The 20579-nt window shown below is 38.8% G+C and overlaps 2 protein-coding genes across 2 annotated transcripts in view; one reads left to right on the top strand and one right to left on the bottom strand.

Annotated features, from left to right (window-relative positions):
• CCNH (cyclin H) overlaps nt 1-6643 on the top strand; it is a 7731-nt gene extending 1088 nt beyond the window's left edge. The window contains exons 2-7 of the mRNA XM_009583874.1: nt 637-710; nt 979-1189; nt 1491-1654; nt 3910-3980; nt 5833-5944; nt 6541-6643. Of these exons, the coding sequence (XP_009582169.1) occupies nt 637-710; nt 979-1189; nt 1491-1654; nt 3910-3980; nt 5833-5944; nt 6541-6643 (735 nt within the window). The remainder of the gene's footprint in view (nt 1-636; nt 711-978; nt 1190-1490; nt 1655-3909; nt 3981-5832; nt 5945-6540) is intronic.
• A 5091-nt stretch (nt 6644-11734) lies between these two features.
• LOC104081228 (ras GTPase-activating protein 1-like) lies at nt 11735-16383 on the bottom strand (the record flags this gene model as incomplete). Its single annotated transcript, XM_009583875.1, has 4 exons — nt 11735-12473; nt 13181-13315; nt 14584-14661; nt 16295-16383. Coding segments are annotated over 4 exons (386 nt in total), but the record flags the coding sequence as incomplete, so codon positions are not given.
• Nucleotides 16384-20579: the final 4196 nt, after the last annotated feature.

Here is a 20579-nt window from a genome sequence, read left to right as displayed (position 1 = left end):
CGTCTTGTCTGAAGATGCATTTGAAACGTAGCAGTAGGCTGCCATTACATGCTCTGTGGAGCCAGACCTTATATTGCAGAAGTGGCCCCTGTAGAGTGTGTGTGCTGGGTCAGACTCGCCAAGTAATGGTTTTGGAAAACACCGGCTTTCATGCCGATGGCATTCAGATCAGCTTGGAAAGTTGGCATTGACAGACTGAAGGACTTCTAGTCACACAGAGAAGCATAAATGTTAAACATTTTGGGAAATTTACTGATCTTAAAAGTCAGATGTCTTGGCTGGGATTACTCACAGGATAATTTTTCAGTCTTTGGTTTTCAAATTTCATTTAAATATCAGATTTTTCTCATGAAGATATTGTAGCTTTTTGAGCATTGTCTTCCTAAATATGTCTAAAAATGGAGGAGGAGATAACCAAGCTACCATTTTGTAAGGCTCTTGCAGGCATAAATGTGTTAGACTTTGAAATATTTAATGACATGGCATTGTGCACATCTTAGTGCCTTAGTGTGTCCTGTATGTATAGTATATATTCAAACTTGCCTGTTCTGTTTTATGATTTTATTTTTTAATTTTTTTTTTTTTTTCGTAATCCATTTTTGCTTCTGTACTTACTTTTCCTTTTTTTTAATTTAGGGAACAGCTTGCATGTATTTCAAACGCTTTTACCTCAATAACTCGGTGATGGAGTATCATCCTCGGATAATAATGTGAGTTATCAACGCATCTTGAGTTATTCTACCAAGCAGAATATTGGAAGTATAATCTTTATATCTGTAAAGACCTGAAAAAATGAGAAAGGAAATCTGAGAGCTTAAATACGAGTAAAGACAAAGTATGGTCACTTCCAGTTTCCATTTGGAAGTTTGCTGTGTTCAGAACATGGTGTTTTGAAGTTACGAATTTTCTGAACAGAACTCTTGATAAAAAGATGGATGCTGCACTATATCAATTGTTTGCTTTTTTTCCCTCCTCAAGGCTAACATGTGCATTTTTGGCCTGTAAAGTAGATGAATTTAATGTGTCCAGTGCGCAGTTTGTTGGTAACCTTCGAGAAAGCCCTCTTGGACAGGAGAAAGCTCTTGAACAAATACTGGAATATGAACTACTGCTTATTCAGCAACTGAACTTCCATCTTATCGTCCACAACCCATACAGGCCATTTGAGGGATTTCTAATTGATTTGAAGGTATTTTATATGCTGCATACTCTGTATAGTAACATAATACAAACCTGTCATGGGTTGTGTTACAAAACTTTATTTCCTTTTGTGCCTGTGATCTTAAAAGATCTAGTTTCTAAAGTGATAGGCAGATATCTGAAAGGAAGTCAGTTTAGTTGTGGTCTTTAAGCACTTGAGATTATTTTTGGAATAAGAAGACGGTCTGCTACTTTTTAGCTTTACAAAATATTGTGGAATTGTGTGTTTTGAGCTCACAAACCAGAACACCAGGAACACCTACTTACTTTTCTAAATGCTTACTTTTTAGACTCGCTATCCAATGCTGGAGAATCCTGAAGTTTTGAGGAAAACAGCTGATGACTTCCTCAGTCGAGTGGCTCTCACAGATGCGTATCTGCTCTTCACTCCCTCGCAGATAGCTCTCACTGCCATATTATCTAGTGGTTCAAGAGCAGGAATCAATATGGAAAGGTAGTCTTTTCTTTTTTGTTTTAGGTATGATTTGAACAGCTTATTTGCTTCTTGTATAAAATGGTTTTGTTCTAGACATTCTTAACTAGTAGAAGTGTGTATTTGTTGTTTGTTAACACTCTGGTATGTTCTTTAAGGATGTTTCAAAACTGAAGTGGGTTTTTTTTTTCCATTTTCAAAAAGTAGGTCATAAATGCAATTAGTTGGTGTCTGGGTTTTGTATTCCTTTGGAAGAAGGAAAAAAAATTTTCAGACTGATGATTTTGCCCTAATTAGAACAGCGTAGGATTTTCAGACTCACCTTGAAGATTAGAGTGAAGAAAGTGGAGATGCTATAGAAACTGAGTATGAAACACCTAAAGTATCACTTGAAGAAAAAAAAAGTAAGATTTTTAAGGTATCTAAGGTTACAGAGTGAAATGAAATGATGCTAAACTGATAGCTACTAGGCATGTGGAAATTAAGTGTTGTATTTGGCTGGTACAGCTGTTCAGTTTCCATGGAAATGGACTAACGATAAGGTGCTGTTTTAAATCAGTCCCTTCTTTCCTGTCTGTGGTCTAGCCACCGGTGTTTGCAAAGGCATTATCAAACACTTTAATATCATTGCTGAAATGCATGGTTTGTTTGGTTTCGTTCTTTTTAAGGACAAAACATACTCTTCAGATACAGAAACATTCTTCAGAAAAACAACAGATGTAGTTACTGTCAGTAGCTGTATCTGGAGTGTTTTAATCACATGACACTCCATGTGAGCATTTTGCACCTGAGTGTAACGCCTACAGGCACAAGGGCTGATGCTAAATGCAAGCAAATCTTTTTAAACAAGCTTTCCTTCCACCTGCTCTGAATGAATCTCAAATCTCTTGTTCTAAAAGAATGAGACAGTGTGGGAGTATCCTCTACAGGGTTCACTGTCCTCTCAGAATAGTGTAAAAATGTTCAGGTGCTTACTATAACTTGAAATTTGTTGATCTCATTCCTGAATTCATGTTCTGTATTACTTGTGCCAGAATTCCGAAAAGCATGCTTTCAAAAAGAACTAGGATAACTTGTAGATAGCATGTGAATCAAGGTATGTGAACTTTATCTTGTGTATTCATGAAGAACTCAAGTCTTTGTCACCTGCCTGCACTGTACGGTTGCTGTAACCTTGTCATTTATTGTTTTACGGGAGTTTGAGCTGCTGGACATGAGAGAAGCTAATGCTGCAGCTTGGGTCTTGTGGACCTGTGAGTAGGTACGCCTGCAGAGGTGGGATGGAACATGGAAGGCTTGAAAACCTGTCGCTCCCATGATGTCAGTGTATACGTCAGTCTTTGAAAAAGTTAGAACTTCAGGAAAAAACAGGTGCCACTGTGCTCTGGCTAATAGGTGACTCCAAATTAATCTTCAGTTCTGGTGTCAGCACAAGGTTAAATAATACTCTTAAATTTGAGCTCTACAAGAGCAGCGATGCTAACAGAGCAGCTCTGAGCTTATAGAAATGACCATCTCTGTGGTGGCTGGTGCCTCAGGCTGGGAGTTGTAACTGATAAAGCTGTGTATGTCTGTGAGGTAAGTTTGAAGTTAATACAGACTGAACAGATGGATATACTTTGGAGTCTCTAGATTTTTGTAATTTATCCATAAGCGCACTTCTCGGGAAGGGGTAAAACTACTTGGTTGTTACGGATCTTGGTGAGGATTGTTGCTCATGTGTGTTGTGTTTGTGTATTCATGTTCTTACTAAAAAGAAGTTTGAATCTCTGAGGGAAGAGGAGGGGACCCACAGACTCTTACAAGACAGCATTTAGGATTTGCTTTCAGCTGCCGAAAGAAGCAGTCCCATCTTGCAAGCTTTGCTGTCTGCTGGTCTGTCTGAAGACTACTCTTTTTCTAGTGTTTGCTTTTCCAGCAGTCATACTGTACAATAGTGTGATGTTAGTATGACACTTCATAGAATCTTAAACATAAGGTGACTTAATTCAGTGAGGCTTACTTACAAATGTTTAATTCTGCAGTGTTGGTGTTTTGGTTCTTTACATGGCCGGGGAATACTTCTGTCACGTTCTTACAGAAGAAGAACGTTGCAAGTGACAGATTTGCTTTTTTATCACTTTATAGCACTTACGTAACCGAAGTGTTCTTACTAAGTCTTATGATAAAGCTCTAGCAGATGTAAATAATAAATAATACACATTTTATTAACTAATGGTAACTGCCACAAATAATTATGACACTTCAAGAACTTATTCTTCCATGTTTCTTTGCAGTTATTTATCAGAAAGTCTTATGCTGAAAGAAGACAGAACATCTTTAGCCAAGCTACTAGATGGCATGAAATGTAAGTAAACATTGGAAAAATATAATAAACAGTATCTCTAAAGGAAGAAAAACAGCTTTTTCCAAACAACAAAAGCTTTAAGCAGAAAGGTGTGCTTCAGGTGGTTTTCTTCACCTCAGGGCATAAGGTAAGTAGAACATGGGCAGTAGAATGAGCTACACAGCATATGGATGCAAGGGGAGAAAACACTGAGACTTTCCTATGATACAAACAAATGAAATTAAAAGGCAAAGGGCCTGATGCTTCTCAAAACATAAGTGCTATAGTCAATTAAGTGCTAGCAACTGACTCAAAAGTGAGAAAACTGTTTTGGGAACTAGATAATGGTTTTTGTAAGTCGGGATGAAATGACTCTTTTCAGTCACTGTGTTTTAAAAACTATAGCTTCAGGCAAAAGCCTGCACATAACTACTACTACCACCAGAGGGTACCTTTTCTAAGCTAAATGATTAATGTTAAGTCATATGCCAGGATTTATACTTCACTTCTGTTTTGCAGCTATAAAGGTGTTTCAAAAGGTGTTTGGGTTTGTTAGTGTGAGAAATATATATGTTTATATTTACATATAAACATATTTATTTATATATCAAGAATGCTAGCATGGTTTAGCTAAGATAATGGGGAATGTAGTACACTGATTATTGCCTTTTTTAATTAAATGAAAAGGCTGGGATACAAAATTTCCATTGAGTAATCAGTTATTTAATGCTTTAAGCTAATGCACGCACTTAAAATGGGAGAGTGATAGCATTAAAAATGCAGTGCTTTGACTAAGTTGGCTTTAGTAGTGAATGCACCATACAAGTCACCAGGGTCTACAAATTCAGTTTAAATTGAATTTATAAAACTTGAGATTTCCCTTTCTCTTCCTGCTAACAAATCCAGTCTTCAGGTTTCCATTGCTGAGGTGCAAAGGGAACGCTGGGATCACTTATACTTCACTTGCATTACTATGGAAGGTAGCTTTACCCAAAGGCAGCTCTTCCATAAACATGATGGCCAGAAGGATATTTTGAAGCATCCGTAAATGACTAGCTTTACAGAGATCTGGTGGTAGAGAAAAAAATCTTGTTTCTTGCAGGGTAGCTGTGAATTTATTTTGCATTCTTAACAAGACTGAAACCAATCTTTCATTTTTTTAAGACTGAGGTACAATGCTGAATGCAAAAAATACCTGTGTATTTTGAAGCTTGTTAGCAGAGTAATGTGAACTCTACATTATTACAATTTACCTTGAGGAAATCCAGAATCAACAATGCTAATGACTTGTGCTCAGCTTCTGCTGTGCCTTGATGTTATTTAGAATTATTGCCTGGATGTAAGATGGTAGTTAAATTTTACATATGTTATCTTTGATCCTCTAAAGTTTGAGTGCTATGTGGGATGGGAAGTTTTGTAAGCAAGCAGTTTGGGAGGAGTCAATACTTTGAATGTCTGATGCTTGCTTTCACATATACTAGGATTTTACCTGGTAAGCTTTCTGTCTCAACTGTTTGCAATATGTTGCATGTTGCCTTGTGTCTCTTGAGTCTGTTTAAAATCTACATATGATGCTTTCAAAACCTTACAGAGGCGTGGACTTCAAAACTTCTTAGATTCTGTTTTTACTCTCTGTACCATTCTTGTGTTTTTTGGTGTAGTTTTTTTTTTTCCCCTAGTAGAAGCTGCTGGAAAATGTATACTGTGCTCCTGTTATTATGAGGGAAGGAAGGGTAAATGGTTGGCTCAAGCTTAAGTATAAGGGGTAAGCAATAACAGTAGCCATACTACTGATAGATAAGTTTGTGTACTTCACAAGGTGAATTCACAGAAATTATTTAATTTGCTTAGAGCTGTGTTGTTGCCACTGTAGGCATGAAAAATCTCATAAAGAAATATGAACTGCCAAGACCTGAAGAGGTTGCTGCTCTAAAACAGAAATTGGAGAAGTGTCACAGCTCAGAGCTTTCACTTAATACAAACCCGTAAGTAGATACTTACTCTTACATGTGTTAAACTTCTGCCTTTTTTTTATTGCTATAGAAACATTAACTTTTTGTGATCTGAGTGATTGAAAATGAAAACATCTAAATGTACACACAAGGATGTCTGTTTGCATGCTTACTGTGTGAGTGTCTACTGGAAGCTGAGAACTAAGACTGAAAGTAGTGCTTTCAGTAATCGTAAATACATTCTTTCATGCTGATTTGCTCTGCAAGCTGTAATAGTGATTGTTTTTTGTAACACAGAACTGGAATCCTGGGTGGCTTCTAAGGTCTGGCCACTTGATGTCATATTAATGTGAATCAAGGGCTTTAAAATCACGGGATTAAAACAAGAGTTGTGTGAAGAGTTGTTCATGTTTTCTTACGACTTTCGTGGATAGCAAAGGACTTCCTGATTTTTCTTCTCCACCCTTTTCATTTTAGTGCTCACTGTGAACTTCAGCGAGCCGTTAGTTGAGTCTTCGGTAGTTTTTTGTGTGACAGATATGTCCATAATCTGATCTTGTGGCCAAATAAGGAAACTCTGACTCATAAAAATACCTAAACATTTCACTTTTTTTCTGGATGGGGGTTAGGAAGAAGAGGAAAGGTTATGAAGATGATGAATATGTCGCAAAGAAATCTAAAGTGGATGAGGTCAGTAAACCTCTTGTACAAGTACTTGTTTTTCCTGTCTAACTGCCAAGACAAAAGTGACACAGCTACTGAGACAAACTTCTGCATCTGTTAATATTCTTTTACGTGTTGCTCAGACAGAATCTTTTTCGACTTTGTTTTTAAAAATGAGCCAGAGTTCATAGTAGCCTGCGTTTAGGAGTGTTCTTAAATAGCCCAGTCTTTTGTGGGGAGGGGGAAGAACACGCAGGCCATCCTTCCTGCTCTTTCCTGTGCTTTGAAAGTCTTTTGACAAACTGTAGAGCAACCATAAAGCTTAGTGCTTGTAATTCCAGTGAAACTTTGTGATGCCAGTGAAGGGGAATAGCTGTGGAACTGAGATTTGGAATATTGTGATGAAAGGAGGTTTTGGAAGGCCAGGAACTGAACACTTGAGAAACCCTAGCTCTAAGGGTAGAAACTCACTCCTCAGAATGTGGATGAAATAAACGAGTATACGCTGAAATATACTCAGGCAGGCTTTTTTCACAGAAGTTTTATGTGGAGGTTTTTCTGCTGGCCAGTGTTTCTGAAACTGTTTTCATTTACTTTCTTTGGCTTCTTGCACAAAGCAGGAGTCAGCTGCTACACTAAATTTCTACGTCGGCCAATTTGCTAGCAAGGCTTGCATAAATTACGGATGGGTAGCTAGTACCTCAGGTTGTAAGACCAAGTATAAATAAGGTGGAGATAGACTGAGGAGGGTGACTCAACAAATGAAAACAGAATTAAGGTAATCCTTCAGATCTAATCAGAGCTTTCATTTGTAACATCATTGACTGGAAGTTGTAGAGAATACATCCTGGTGGAGGAATAGCTTTGTGAAGAACCCTTTTTAACTGGACTTCTCTTGATACTGAAGACATCGTACATCCTGGTAGTCCAGGACACCTTAAGTATGGCATTTAGAAAAACTTGCTAACAACTGAAGAGGGTCATCTGTCAAAATCTTAACATAAAATGCAGGATGTGTGGTTTTTTGTAATTCAAGGAGCCTTGCTATTATGAATTATCTTAGTAGGTTGATGCTATAATGTCAAACTAGAATCTAAAAAATTATTTGAGCAAGATTATAATAAAATCAGCATTGAAAGTATGTTCTAACAAAATGTAGAACCTCAAGAATATTTTGTAATAACTATTTAATGCTGTAAAAACTTTGACTAGTGTTCACTCCAAATGCCAGTCTTAAAAAGCATATTGAAACTGGCAATTCCGTAAAACTAGCACTTTCATAACTTCTCACTGTCATACTTTCTCACAAAATGACTTGGAGAAGAGCTCCACCTAAGCTCTGGAGACTCACTTCTTCCTCCCTACCCCGATGTAATTTGAAGGGGGTCTTATTTTAGTTAGGCTGCTACGGTTTGAGGCAGTTTTGATTTTGGGGTTTCTTATTAATTTATATTCACAATTCTTTTTCCAAAGGAATAAACTACCTGGATAAATTCACATAGTCTACAGCATTTCATGATAAGCTCTTGCACTGTTGTAAGAGCTCTTGAAACTTAGGCTTTTAAAATACTGATGTATATGAACTGCCAAGGGTTTGTACTTGTATAGTTTCATTTCTGAGTAATTACTGTATGCAAAAGCAGATCTGAGCTGGCCAGGACATAAAGGAAGAAGTGTGCTTCATTTTTGGAAAGCTTATAGTATGTGCATACTGCTCAAACCTTGAGACCCACTAATCCTGTAGCTATCTGATACTAGGTGTATCTGTAGCTGTAAGTAATTAGGCTGTAATATAGAAGTGCACAATCTGTTCTAATCTACTTGCAAGATTTTGTTGCTTGATTTCATAGCTGACGTTAATACCAACAGCAAGGCTGTAACTGGTATGGACAACTCATCAATTTGAAATGATAGAGGAAACACAGAGGGTACTGGCTGAGCACAGATGACTCTGCTGCCAAAGTAATGAAGCCATAAAAAGCACAAGGCATTAGTAAAAGGTTGCAATATGAGCACTTGTGGAAATCTTTACATAGTTGTCCATAATGAAGCAGCATGAGCTAAACCTCTGACAGGTGCGGAAAAGGGGCCGCTGAAATGGCTGGGCCCCCATGACTTCAAGAGTAGGCATGGATGACTAGCTTTAAGGTTAAAGGGCTTAGTCACCACTAGTTAAAATATATTTTAGTTTTCTGTTAGGTACTAAACCCTGGTCGTAGAGAGGTGTTTTTTGGTGTGGGTTTTGTGTTTGTGGGTTTTTTTTGGTGTTCTTGATAAGCATTATGGCATGCTTGCAGAACAAGAAATAGGGCTTGGTCCCAGGAGGCTTTCAGTCCTGTGTTTTGGGATTAGCCACTGTTAGCTGTAAAGAAAACCTCTCTGATGTGCTTACTTGACTGAGTTATTTCTGTTTTCTTCCCTGCACAAGACATGGAGCACTTGGGCAGGGCAGGCAAGAAACATTTTAAATGAACCCAGGAATCAAAACTTAATTGAGACTCACAGCAGAGTAGGGCACACTTACAGAAACTTCTTTAACCGTGCTCACGTTTAGCAGTGGGAGCAAGTCCGAGCAGAACTCCAGCTCACGGAGAGTCTAAGGGAAGGAAATACCCTTTCGTGTTCAGCAGTTGTTGGCCATGACCTTGGGTCAGGCACGTCATGAGAATGTGGAAGGGAACTTGGCAAACACGTATTTCATCAAGTAACAACTTCTGCGTAGGCCTTGCTTGAATTCTTATTTCCAGTTTGAGCTAGCCTTGTGAGTTAGCCAGGACTGACAACCGCTACCTGGTCAGAAGTAGGATGGAGCGTGCAACGTAAGTGCAGTCAAGTGTCCTGGCAGAAATGCTCATCTGTGAAGTCACATGGATGTGTCAAACCACTAAGCACTATGTTTAAAATTAGTTTAAACTTGCTATTTAAGTCTATTACCGACAGCAGGCACAGTTCAAAGATGTGAAAAGTTACCCATGTTACTTAAATTCTCTTTAACTGGCGTACATAGAAGTTACTGTGACAGCCTGTGCCGTAGCGCCGTGCCTACCGTCGCGCGTTGCCTGGCCCACCTTGCTGTAACACTCTGAATTCACAGTGCTTCTTCCCTCCTGTTAGGAGGAGTGGACTGATGATGATCTTGTGGACTCAGTGTAACCTTGAAGGAAGATGGAATCCTACCACTGCAGAAACTGCTCTTCAGTGTCAGGGGTGAGCCTGTCTGCCACAGGTTCCTTGCTCTGTGTCGCGAGGTATTTATTCTGTCAGTTTTCAGTATCTTTGCAATAAAGCATTTGACTTTGCTAAAATAATTCATTGTAGTTCCATTAAACCCTCATCCATTCAGGGTCAAACATTAGTAAGAAATGTTTGCTTTAAGAAATCTGTCACTTGGGGAAGAGTTTGAGATGTGACTTTAGCTACTGCTGTGCTGTAATCCTACACTTAGGTCAAACTGAGGCATTTAGCGAACTGGATAAATGCGGGCAGGAGACGGGTCTGGTAACAGACCCACGCGTGCTCCCCTCCTCCCCAGCTTGTCACTGGAGCAGCTAACAGAATGCAGATGTGTCCGTAACACTTGGTACGTTTGGGAAGCTCTTCTCAAATGTACCAAGAGGCTGTAGCAACTTATTTTACAATATGAAAGTAATCATCACACCTCTGTGACTTGCTCTGCAGCTGCGATCTCTGGTGAGGTTGCTGTCACTAACTTACCTGGGGACAACTGAGACGACTATTTTAAAAATCTTCTTAAGTAGTTAGATGTCTTCCAAATCTAGAGCAAAGTCTATTTGCTTTAGAACATAAGCAGTTCTATGTACACACAGCTAAGTGCAACTTTGGGAGTTTCCTGGTTTCGTTCTCCTTTCTGCATTTTGTGTGTAATAGGTGAAGAGCCAGCCAAATCTGTTCTCCAACGATTGTATTTTTACTATGTTATACTGCCTACACCCAGCCAACTAAATCTACAAAATAACCCACTTTACCCACTCTGGTTTTTTTGAGAAATCCTTCTATACCAGCATCATCCGCTGACTAGTCAGGGAAGAAAAGCAGCTGTTGCAATTTCACTTCAGAAAGCCTGACACCGTTTACACACCACCTTCATAGTGAAGTGAAGCAACTGTGACACGGTTTAAGTCATTTACTGAAGTTCTGAACTGGCTGTAAGCAGAGCAGTAGTTAATCACACAAAAAACGGTTACGAACTGGGACTGTGACTTGTGTGACCTAACCAAGTAGGGCACAAAAGAAGATGAATCACCTTCTCCTCTGAGATGCAGTTTAATACAGGCTTGGCAGCAATAGCAAGTGGTTTTATGGGACAGTCTAAAAAAGAATTTGGTAGTACCAAGATCTTGCAAATCAGGCTGTGTTAAGAGCATCATTTGTCTGCTCAGCGTAGTACTCATGACCTGCAAGCTCTCAGCTACAGCACTGGGCACCCACCTTCAAGACAGTTGCCCCCGCTGGAGAGACCGGGGCAGCACAGCGAGACCCAACAGCAAAGACCCACAGATAAACTCTACGCAATTTGGCGTGACAGTGAATGGAAAAAGCAGTTCTAAAGGACAGGCGATCCTGTGCAGCTGTTCTGATGGTGTAACAACCGCATTCATATTGCACAATCACTTATGTGACCGTCTCATGAGTCTTGTCAGTCAATCTCAGCATCCTTTTCTTCCTTATTAGATCACTGCCTAGAAAAGTTACAAACGGTGATGCTGAAATACCCCTGAATCAACTGCATATTTTAATTTTTTTAACAGTTTTAACACCTGCTTTCTCACCTTGTGAGAGAGATGTACAAATGAAGGCATATGGAGGATTCATGCTAAAAAAGTGACACCGCATGAACATTTCAAAGTGTATTCGTGTGCAGACACTGTAAAAAATTTCCACAGCAGCCAAAGTTAGGCAGTTTCCATAAAGAGTTGATCTGCAGCTTGATTTATTTTAAAATCTTAATTTTCACTTATAAAAATAATATTTATGGTAGACTTACAGTACACAAAAGACCAACCAATACATATTTTATAAAATGGTTTAATGAATGCATGCATGTCTGATACAATGATCAATAAATTTACTGAATTCAAATTATTTACTGTTGTAAACATTTTACAAAAGCATTGTGATTTATCTGGATATACAGTTCTCGATGGAAGAACTATTCAGACTGAATCAGTGGCACATCAGAAAATAAAGCTGACAAGACCCATTCTGCATATTCTCTTTCAACATGATTCCAGCAAGAGAAACAGCATGGTATAAAAAAGTGTACAGTAAAGATTGTTCCTACCATAACATCGAATTCTGGAAACTGTAAATACAAGTTAAAGTGGTTGAAACAGTCAAAAGTCGTAATTATTGTAACCAGTCAGAAATTACGGTAAGAAATGTTATCCAGTTATATGTAGCTGTCAAAACGACACATTTCTTTTCATGTCAGTTGATAATTCTTTTCCAACAAGACAGCAAAACTTTGGCAATCAGAGGTGCTGAAAATAATTTTCAAAGTTCAAGACACAGTCACAGCATTTTCTTTGCAGAAGGTGAACTGTACACCAAGGCTCAGAGGTTGTGAAAACTGTTTCCAAATGGAAAAAAGTGCAAATGTCCTGCACAGATAGCTTAAAAAGCTGCTGGGACAATCGTTCACCAACAGGATCTTTGTTTTCTTTTTGCATAGTTCACACATCACTGGGAATGTGACAGGGCGTGCTGTTTTTGGCAAGAGCAAGAAGAAAGTGATACTGGTGTGAGTCGCCATGTTGGGCATGCTGGATCCATGCAGAATTCAGGTAGAGGGCTGCTACCTGGTGTTATTAGACACTGAATACTGATTTTGTTTTTGTTGAAGCAGTTCAGTAATAGCCAAAAGCTTCTTAAGAACATGCTGTAGAAAGAGAGTCAGTAAAACCATACGTTAGCAACTGGAAACAGAACAGTCTTGCTTGAGAAGCATTTTCAGCGTTAGCCTATCAGATCTGCTACTAGGTAGTTTAAAACAAAAAAAACAACTGACCAGACAAACAAAAAACCCAGCCGATTCCTTAGACAGTAAGACACTGCTTCAACAGGGAAGTCTAGAACAGCATTTCCAACTTTGCTTCTCCCCCCTGGATCCTTCTGCTGCTCTGTGGTTTCACAGGGAGGCTAGGGAAGTGTACTGCTCACACACTGTTGGGGTTTGCTAGAAGAGTTTGCTATGTTTGTTTACAAATGTACTGGCAAATTGGAACACAGAAATGGGAGGTATCAGTAGAAAGCTAACGAAAGTAAATTTAGTTCTCAACTGAAAAAAACCAACGTCCTAAAACTAATGACCCGAGAGCCTGTCAGGAGACAGTAATTTTGTGGGTTTAGGCTTCCTCTAGAAACTAAAACTTCCTCTGGAAACTTTAAAAACCTCTTCGGTTTTTGTTGAAACAGAACTATGGACTAAGTATTTACCTTTACAGCTAATAACCTCCCGGTGAAATTTTAAAACATTTATCAGTCATTCTGCTAGCCAGAAATACTCCAAAAGCATCCTGATACTAAGGGGTAACTCAAGACATACTGTCTGTACCTGTGATTTGTTCGTTAACCTTTGTCGCTCACCTGCATGACACCTCGCTCATTACTGAGCGTCCGGAGTTCATCTGAGTGTGCCACACATATCTCATGCAAGGCCGCCAGATCACGAGATAGGTCGGTTCTAGAGTGCTCTGTAGTGTCTGGAAGCTCAGGAACGTTCTTCAACAAAAAAGATGAGAGCAGATTTAGGGCGCTGAGTGCCCGGGCACACCGGGAGATCAATGACAGCTCTACAGCTCTGCCGACACAATGGTTTTATACCGCAAGCAAGTCCTGCAATGTTAAGTCTTCCCAGCTAAGCCTCCAGTCCACCTTTCTGTTAGGAATTATGTATTTCCTCCTCTCCGCAAGCATGCGTTGTATGAGTATACTGCAACTTCTGCTCCTGCTGGAAGGTTCTTACTAAAGGATACGGTTGAGCTGACCAGAAAGCTACTGCGTATGGAGACTCGTCTTACAACCTTCCCCTAAATGAGGGGGAATCCATCCATCAGGAGCTTTTTTTCATGTAAATGAGAGAACAGCAGCAACAAAAATTCACCAAAATCTGTACCTATCAAGGAACTCATTACACTGGTCATAAAATAACGTCGTCATTAAAACAAAAAATTAAGCCAACGGTTATTTTCAAACCAACGGTTTTCAGAGACCCACGCAAAATCTGTCATTTAAAGAAAACTGACATAGCATAATATGCAGAAGTTACAATTTAACCAGAAAAAGGTGACATATGGCAACCTACCCAAATGCCACACTCATTTTTATATCTTATCAAAATAATACGAGATGTCTTCTAGGTCACTTTAAAGGGATCAATTCAGGAAACTTGGCACATTTTTTTCATCTTGGTTTTTAAAATGCATTCTTGGTTTAAAAATACACATATATAACATGAGGTCCTAACTCCTATTATAGCGATCATGCACACAACAGTAACAGTTTAAAAGAATACAGTAACTGCCGCTCACTTGCAAGCTATAGTATCTAGAATGCGTGCAGTGACACGTTTGGTAATGGGTAACTGAAATTCAACCTAGTATTTTTCAAAGCAAAAAATAATTTCAATCTCTGGTCAAAACCATATGACAAATTATATATAAGAATTTTTGTTTTAAAACATTTTTAAAGATTTGTATTTTTGGCCAGAATTTCTAATCCTCACGGCTACAAAATTTATTTGAGCTTCTCACATCTACAGAGGCACTAAATGAATAAAGCCTAAGATGTCATTTGATGGTTTTAATTCCGTATGACAAGCCAGCAATCTGCAGTTTCTAAACATGCATACGAACAATTTATTCAGTTACAAGCATTCAGAATTGCATGGGAGCTGATGCATTTTTGAGCTAGTTAATAAAAAGTGTAAAGAATTTTCATTTACAATGGTTGCTATGTAACTTCCAGTAAAGATTTTTTTAACCACTTACCCCAAGTTCATCCAAGAACATGATCATGCGATGTTTGTTGCTCTTGATGAATGGATTTACCCCTTCCATATATGGCTCCTAGTAATTTTTAAAAGTATTCATTAGAACAAATCAATGCCAAGATAATTGTCATGCCTGAAGTGAACACAATGCAGTCAGACAAATTACATTGCAAAACAAGTATGTCATCTGGAGTGATTTTATTTTTTTCAAGTGAATTTCTAATGTCCAGTGTGCAGCCAGTCAAAAGACTCCAGAATTCATATTTTCTTATATTCAGAAGATTCAGAATCTCCGATTCATATACATGCATACTGACATGAATTTGCATTAAGATGAATGCCTCTCAATACCTAGCTGCAACGAACAAATGCTCTATTTTCAAAAGTATGATCAGGAATAAGTGCCCTCTTTCTTGTTCTTTCATTAATGCTTACATTCCAAGTTATGTGTGTCAGAGAAATAACTTTATAATGCCAGCCTGAAGTCACTTTCATTATGCTTAAGTCAACAGATTTATTTTTCAACCATGTTTCGGCCTGGGAACTGAGACAGACCAGTTGTTGCTGGCATTCTCTTAGTGTTATAATAGAAACTTTATTGAAAGGTGGGGCTTTTTAGCGTAATATGTACACTTGATTTACAACATTAATTATGTCTAGCAATATGAAAATGAGTAGAAATAGAAGGGGTGCTTTAAAGTGCTCTACCACAGGCAACACCAATCTAAGGAGTAAGTAAATGCAGCATGAAAGAGTCGGAGGTTGGCAGTTCTTAATTTGTTTTGGAATTGGATAATCTATACCAAGCTGGGAATTCAGGCCTGATTAGTTTCAATCTGAAAGTTCATTACTATATATAGATAGAACACGTGTGTGGAATGCATTTCAAGGCTATATACAGCAGCACACCAGTGTTCAGCACCACACTGAAAGATGTCCCCCCTTTGACACCAAATAATCAATGGAAATGCAAAAAACCCTCCCATCATCTATTCAAGACTGAATATTTATTCTTCTGATTCTTTCCCATCACAGATTCCTGCTCCAGCAATTCTCAGTTGTCTTTTTGATACGGATATTCCAAAAGAAAATGTGGCCATTTTACCATCATGGACACTTTTGTGGTGGTAGGATGGCTGCCTGCCTTTCGTCTCCCACTTCTCCCCTCTAACGCAGGAAACACTGGAGTATGACTGCTATGTTTTCTGTCGCAAACGGAAAAAAGAATGGTCCACATACTTCCAGTGTTGTCTGTGGAACAAACGCCTGCCGAGTTTATCTGTGTTCTCAAGGCATCAATAGATGGTTGCATCACACTCTGTAACACCTGCTGGTATGGTCATTCTTTCCATCAGTTATTCTAACAGACCATTGTTGGTGTTCCTACTACCAGATTCAAGATCTTCATGGGATGTACCAAGTTGTTCATGTGAGTTTCTAGATCACTTCCTCTCAAAGGATTATGGCTCCTCTTCCCAACTTGACCAGACTTTATGCTACTGCTCTAATTCTTACCCTGTCTAGCTCTAAGTGAAGAGGACAGAAGAAAGTGCAGTGACAAGGCCTCCTTGCTGATGAGGACAAACAGGTGATGTATCAGGCTTTGCACGAGAAAATGGCAACAGATTTTTGCGTGTATTAAACAGGAACATTGAAATGTACTGGAAACATAGTTCTAGGATGTTCCGTGTGTGTAAAATCATATTCACCTTAGCTCCAAATTCAACCAGGTTTGCTAAATTCTGCACAGACTTGGCGACCAGCGTCAGCGTTCTTGCAGCAGTGGGGGAAGGAGAGTCTGGCAGGAATACGAAGTAGAGAGTTACTGGCCATTCCAATTAAAACTAACAGCAGCCACATGAAAGTAAAGCTCTTCTCCAATTCATATTTTTTCATGGAATAAAATATTTTTAATATAACAGAACTGCATGTCGAAGATGTCATTGGGTGAAGTAAAACATATGTTGCTTAATAATGTCCACAAAAATATATTAATATGAACATCTGATTATCTGTAACAACTGCATACAGAACAAGTATGCAAAATCAAGTGGTGTTAGTAAGAATTATGTGAAGTAAGAACATTTTGCACAAAAATGAAGCAGTTCTGTTGAAGGGAGGATTATTTGTTGTTAGAATAAAAAAAAACCCTAATTTACCTTTAGAATAAAAAAAAAATAGGCAAGTTTACTTTTGTCCTATTTGTGTATACCCACATAAGTGGGCTCTGACAAGTTCTACAAATTACACTTTAAGTTACTGGCATCAGGAAAACGGAGTAAACATTACATGCAATCGTGGCTTGTATTTCCATGAAATTATAGTCACTTGCTGTACTTAACATTCCACTTAACACTTTACATTAACCACTTTGTCAGTTAAAACTTCCTTTTCCAAAAAGTGGTATTACCCAGTAATATCTTACAAACTTATTTTTCCCTCCAGTTACAGTAAATGGCCTGGTTGAAAGCCAGGTTTGAAGTGTTCCAAAATTGGCATGGTTATTATATAAGCTCTAAATTTTATAATTCTTCATAAGAATGTTGTATGCTCTTCACTGCCTACCGGCATCTTTTGTTATTCTTTCTTTCCCTCCCCCTCCAAAATCCACTGAAAAATAAGTTCTAGTTTTTCTTGCATAGCTGGAGCTATGCAGCTAATCTCTGTTGTTCATCGCATCTAGTGCTTGGTACAATACAAGCCTTGGAAACAGCAATGCTGGAAAACATTACTAGCCTTGGAAACTGGAACTTCAGGTTAGGAGAACTGATCTAAGGAAGTGAATTACTTTTAAAAACTCCAAGATGCTTGAAACAAAGGATTAAACTTTTGAAACAAAGATTTTTTTTCAATCACAGTTGTCGAGGCGATAGGATTGCTACCAATACTAAGCTGTACCTATATACCCAGCCTTCAGAATAATTTTTTCCCTATTATGGGAAGAAGGTATGTTGGAAGCTTTGCTCCAAAAGGAGGACTGCCTCATCCCCTTTTTGTGAACAGCTCTAAAAGCCCTGCAGAGCATCTGTAAGTTTACCTTAGCAGTAGTCAAGAATATTAGCTGGATGTACATGAGCAGGACTTTTAACACTGACAGATGAGCTTAAAAGGGATTACTCAAATTTATAGGTAACTTTTTACACCTGCAGACACAGTGCAACTCAAGTTAGGAGGTACCTAATTTGCAAATTACCTGAAGATAATAAAATCCTAAAGAAAGGATCACTGTATACCAGGCCACATTTCTCAGATGCTTTCTCCAAAGCATGTATGGAAATGATTACTGGGTGAGAGAAAGGAACTTTCTGTTCGACACAGCCCTTCTCATTTAGTATAGCTTGAGGAGAGACAACAGAAAATGGGATACATTGTCTTAAGAGCTGTCTATGAATAAAGAAAAAAAGCTTTTCTGAATCAGATTTCTGATTTCCTCCTATTTCCAAATCAGCCTTTTACTGGTAAAAATCAAGAAAGTGCTAGGGAGAAAAGGAAGAAGAGCAATGGCTAGTGCCCTCTAGATTGGGGTGATCTTTGCCAAGAAAAAAACCCAGAAAACAAAGATGAAGTATAACATACGCAAACTTAAAACTAAGCGACTCGGATACCCTAATTTTTTAACTTTAGTGATAGTTTTCACTAGTTTATGCTTTTCCTTTTTTCCTCCCACAGAAGTTAAGTTAAAAATGCCCACAAACACTTCTACGTGCTTAAAGCAACTGCCATGGGATAACCCATGCCCTCAGCACTAAAGCTTCACAACCAGAAAGCCCCACGTCAACAGCGTGTCAGGTGTGGTCCCTGACGTGGGCCACCATCCCAGCCACCCCTATGAGCTGTTTTGGAGATTGCCCTCTGATAGTGGCCAGCACTGTGCCACAGGCCAGTACAGCAGTTCTGCAGTCCTGGTCTTGCAAACAGGAATGTTCCCTGTCGCTATTTTAGTTAACTACTATAGATGCACGCTAGCAAGACAGCATCAAAAAAGAGGGTAAGACTTTACGCGGTGAGAACATTCACTTAGGCAAGCCCGTGGCCTTTAAGTCAACCAAGATTACCATCTCAAGTCTGCACAACCCACCCTTTCTAAATGCCATCCCTCTCTCTCTCATCTTTAAGATTCCGTATTTGAGATTGACTGTACTTAATGAGTCAAAGTAAAGACTTCTCCAATGGCTGGAAGCTCTCTAAGCAGGATGTTCGAACAAGTTACTCAAGCATAATTTTCTAGGTGCACAAATGTATTCCAAGCTCTGCAGACACATTTTCAACTTTATAAATCTTGTTCATTTAAGAGATACCATTGAATTTCAGCCATTAACTTTGCCATTGCATTGTGATATCTGAAAATCACACACTTCTATTTTTCACACTGCTAGAATATATTCCACATCGCTAGACTTTAACTCAAAATTGTATTATTAAATACCACAATACATGTTTTTCTGGACTTTAAAACGACATTGAGGATAACCACAATCTAACCTTTAAGGGTGAAAAGCGTATGTTGGCTGCATTATGGAGAAGTCAGTCAAGTGACATGGATATCGTGACTTTGGACACAGCATTCAAAAAAACTTCGTATTTTGCTACATTAGACACTACACTAATTTCATGCCTAGTACTATATGAAGTATTCAATCTGAAGCATATAGTCACCTGAGATGATATTAAACATCCTTGGGTTCAGGATAGCAGGACAAATCAGTCGAAGAAAAACAAAGCCACTGAAATGGGAAGAAAATTGGATTTTGTTCAGTAAAATTAGAGAATTAATGTAAAATTGTGTAAAATTAAGGATTTAAGTTAGTGTGGAATCTTTTTGAGACAGACACCAACCAGCCTGCGCCCTGTGAATACGTTAACAAATTAAGAATATCATGCTATGAGTTCAACTATGACGAAAGCTGAAAAAATAGGCATATTGATTTCCCAATTAAGATGAACTGTTGAAACCATGAGGGAAGAACTTAATTGTAAAGTCATACTTAAGCCAATCTCGGACCACACCAGCTTCAAAAAGGAGGAGCCTCTGGTCTCTGACCTCCAAAAGGTTTTCCACTGTCTGCTACCGCAAGGCATCCATCCCGCAGCCACCTGCTCCCCCAAGCCAATGTAAGGAGAAGCACAGGAGCGGGTGGGCAAAGGGAGCCTCTCTTTTGGCAGCGACACAGCCTTAGGTCAGCTTAAGCTGATCCACATCCTGATGACTGCATGCTACAGTAGAAGAGTAATATGGGATCTGCTACTTTCCTCCCAGAAGCAATTGCTGCCATCTAGAAAGCTGGGAAAAAAAGCGCTCTGTTTTGACTGCAGAACTAGGAACTCATTCAACAGAAAGCCACAATAGCCTTCAGCAGCATGAGAAAAATCTAACTTTCTGTTAATAGCAGAAGTGAAAAACATCCACCTCAGGTTAACCTCAATTCCAGCTAATCACTACACAATGAAGTGACATATGGACCAACTAAAGCAATCTATATAGTCTTTAATTTTGTTCGGAGTGCTTGGACACTACCAGCAGACTGGTTTTTACTAAGCAACACCAAAGCCTGACAACTTATAAAAGAAGGAAGGGGATTTATGCTACCTCGCCTGTTGATAAGTACACAGTGATGGTAATGTCCCTATTACTCGAAAATGACACGCATAGTAGTGAGGTTAACGCACCCTCCATATATCCAAGACACCTAATATATACTGTTACAGATGTTTCTTACTTCTCTAAGCACCATGAATTATGGCCAACAGTTCTTGGCTGTATGTGAAGCTAGAATATTTTCTATGGTGTGAATTTAAAGCTATGAGGAAGTAATTGATTTTGAAGTCATGGCATATACACCAGTTCCTCTTTTAAGTGCCCAAAGTTGAAGGCCAATGAGATATGAATCTAGCATGGACCTTCCTGATACAGAAGATCTGGTGCTTCTTAACCTGGTCAACCTGCCTAAATTAAGAATGAGTCAGTATGACTCAGGAAAAAAAGGAGAGTTTATC

Source organism: Fulmarus glacialis, unplaced genomic scaffold, assembly GCF_000690835.1.
Source record: "Fulmarus glacialis isolate BGI_N327 unplaced genomic scaffold, ASM69083v1 scaffold35298, whole genome shotgun sequence".
In the NCBI taxonomy this organism is placed as follows: domain Eukaryota; kingdom Metazoa; phylum Chordata; class Aves; order Procellariiformes; family Procellariidae; genus Fulmarus; species Fulmarus glacialis.
This window is presented reverse-complemented; position numbering and strand designations above follow the sequence as displayed.